The sequence below is a fragment of the Montipora foliosa genome, chromosome 14 (assembly GCF_036669935.1).
Source record: "Montipora foliosa isolate CH-2021 chromosome 14, ASM3666993v2, whole genome shotgun sequence".
NCBI lineage: Eukaryota > Metazoa > Cnidaria > Anthozoa > Scleractinia > Acroporidae > Montipora > Montipora foliosa.
In genome coordinates, this window is record NC_090882.1 from 20,128,998 (window position 1) to 20,131,497 (window position 2,500).

The 2,500-nt window shown below is 35.5% G+C and overlaps 1 protein-coding gene across 2 annotated transcripts in view; it reads left to right on the forward strand.

Moving 5' to 3' along the window:
• LOC137985238 (inversin-like) overlaps positions 1-2,500 on the forward strand; it is a 27,419-nt gene that overhangs the window by 3,065 nt on the left and 21,854 nt on the right. For both annotated transcript variants that reach the window (XM_068832792.1, XM_068832791.1), the window contains exons 2-3: positions 1,010-1,064; positions 1,170-1,244. In XM_068832792.1, coding sequence (XP_068688893.1) covers positions 1,010-1,064; positions 1,170-1,244 — 130 coding nt within the window. The remainder of the gene's footprint in view (positions 1-1,009; positions 1,065-1,169; positions 1,245-2,500) is intronic.

Genomic DNA, 2,500 nt, shown 5'->3' on the forward strand with positions numbered 1-2,500 from the left:
TAGATTAGAGGACAAGTACGAGTTTTCTATACTGAGCACACGCATAAGGCTTGGAGGTTGAAGTGCACATGCTCAGAATGGAAAACTTGTACTTGAGCTGTTCTTGTCGCCCGATGTAAAAGTCCCTATTATTGGGGAGACTACAAGCCAAATCAAATCATAGCAAAGCTGAGAAAATAAAATGTTGGGTTTAGTGAGAGGGCAAAACCAGAGTACACTCATTTGGCATCTTGCCTAAAAAATATTGATCTCTGACCACATTGGTGCAGGGCACCCCATGAGAACAGCAACAAATCATTTCCAGTTGTTGCTCAAAGAGGTACTTCACATCCACTGGGAAAATCCCAGTCACCCAAATCCTACGAACAACTAAAACATGCTGAGCTAACTCTCTCATTAAATTTTTCAGAAACATAAATTTATAAATGATCTACATTGGTGTTCTGTGGTAGGTGCTTGGTGTCTCTTTTTCTATTGTTTCAAATTTTTTTAAACAAGGAATAAAACGTTCAGTAATTATACAATTACCCTATTAAACGTAACCCTAACGCTAATCCTAACGCTAACCGTAATCCTAACCCTGAAGGTTTTACCGTGTTTAGATAATTTTGTGCAATAGATAACTACTGAATGACAAAATACACCAAGTACTTACCTTTGGGTGGTTGCTCGCTTTAATTTTGTTACATTGTATCTCCTATGTGAGCATTATTCCTTTGGTTATACTCAGCATTGTAACATTTAATGGTAATAATTATTTGAAATTCTATTGACATACATGTATATAAATCTACATACATAACACTGTAAGTTCAAATTTGCATTGTAACACCGACTTGCAAATGAAGATGATCAGTGGTTGATCGAAACATGTATGGCAGAATCAAAGTTGATGTCAATTTTTTATGAATTCTCTGAGATGAGCGAGGACCCTTTTGTGGTAAATACAATGAAGTGACCTGCAATGAAACATAGTTCTGAAAGAGGATGTACCTTAATTTTCTTCTAGGATGAGGACATACATAAAAGTTTAGATCATTTCCAGTCTGGTTCATCGGAAGATGGTAACAACATTCTCTGTTTATTGTTTTGATGATATAATTTCTGGCTTCAATGTGCTGATTTATTGTGGATTTTACATGTGAACGACACGTAAGATATCTTTGCAGGTGTATTACCGACTTCATTACATGCAGCTGCTGTCAATGGAAACAAAGCACTCCTTCAGAGATTATTACAAGGAGGTAACACCATCTTTATAATTATTGCATAATTAAGCATTAGTAATATTATTATGCTTTATGTAGCTGAGAATCAAAGTTCAAATAATGGAGTGAATACCTTCCAATTGTTAACTCCACTTGGTTTCCAGAAATTACTATGAAAAAAATGGTGAATTTGACTAAAAAGTTCGATCAAATCAAGACAAAAAATAAATTATAAAAAAGTAATGAAAAATATTATCTTTCTCACAATCACGAAATTTGCAAGCCAAAGGAGATTATAATACATGTAGCTTGTCCACAGTATACTTGATTGAAGTCTGATGACTGTTGAGTAACGTAACCTACGATGCTAACTTCCTGGTTGTCTGTTTCAAGTTATCTGTGATCATTGTGGTCTTGTACGTCATCTTGGAAATGGGAAAAGATCTGTCTGCACTTACTGTATGTCCAGAAACGCATTGCCAAGTGATTATGATTCCAATTTTAACATCCAACACAAAGTGTCCAATTAAGTCTAAGCATTTGCTACCTATTCCAACAATAAGGAATAATAATAGGATCTAGTGGAGTATAATTCAGGGAGTAATTGTGTGAGTGGTTTCAAAATTTGAAATTGCGAGCACAATTTCCCCTGAATTGTATGACACAAAGTCCAATAACTAATTTATCGTAACTATAACAAAATGTGAGAAAGTCAGAATAAAATCTGAGGATAAAAAGTCTTTGAATACCACTTTGTGTGAAAAAGTTAAAATTATATTCAATCTGTTTGCAAACAGTAGGAAAGCAGCAAGACAGATCCCATCCAAGTTCAAGTGATTGACGAGCGAATGGCGCAGGTGTCCAATTACAGGCATCCGATTTGGAATTGTTCAAATTGGATTCCTGTAATTAGATACCTATGTGATCGCGCAAATTCCGTGACATATAGGTGCGCACATAACCAGTGCTGGAAATAACAGTTGGTCATCGGACATTGTCCGACCACATTTTGAAAATGTCCAGCCAATTTCGCGTTATGATCGGACATGATGACTTGACATCTCACCAGCACATCTTGAGTTATCTTCTTCAAGGTGTTGTCAGTCAATAAATTATGTCTGGTCCAATTTGTCAAATGCCCGACCAAAATGAAGTTCTGAAAGGACATATGTCCTGCAAATAAAGAATAATTTTTTCCAGCGCTGCATAACCAATCAGGTTTGAGAATTTTGTAATAGTTAGGATTTTGGAAAGGATAAAGGTTAGTGTTATTTTTAGCTTTGCATAAATAC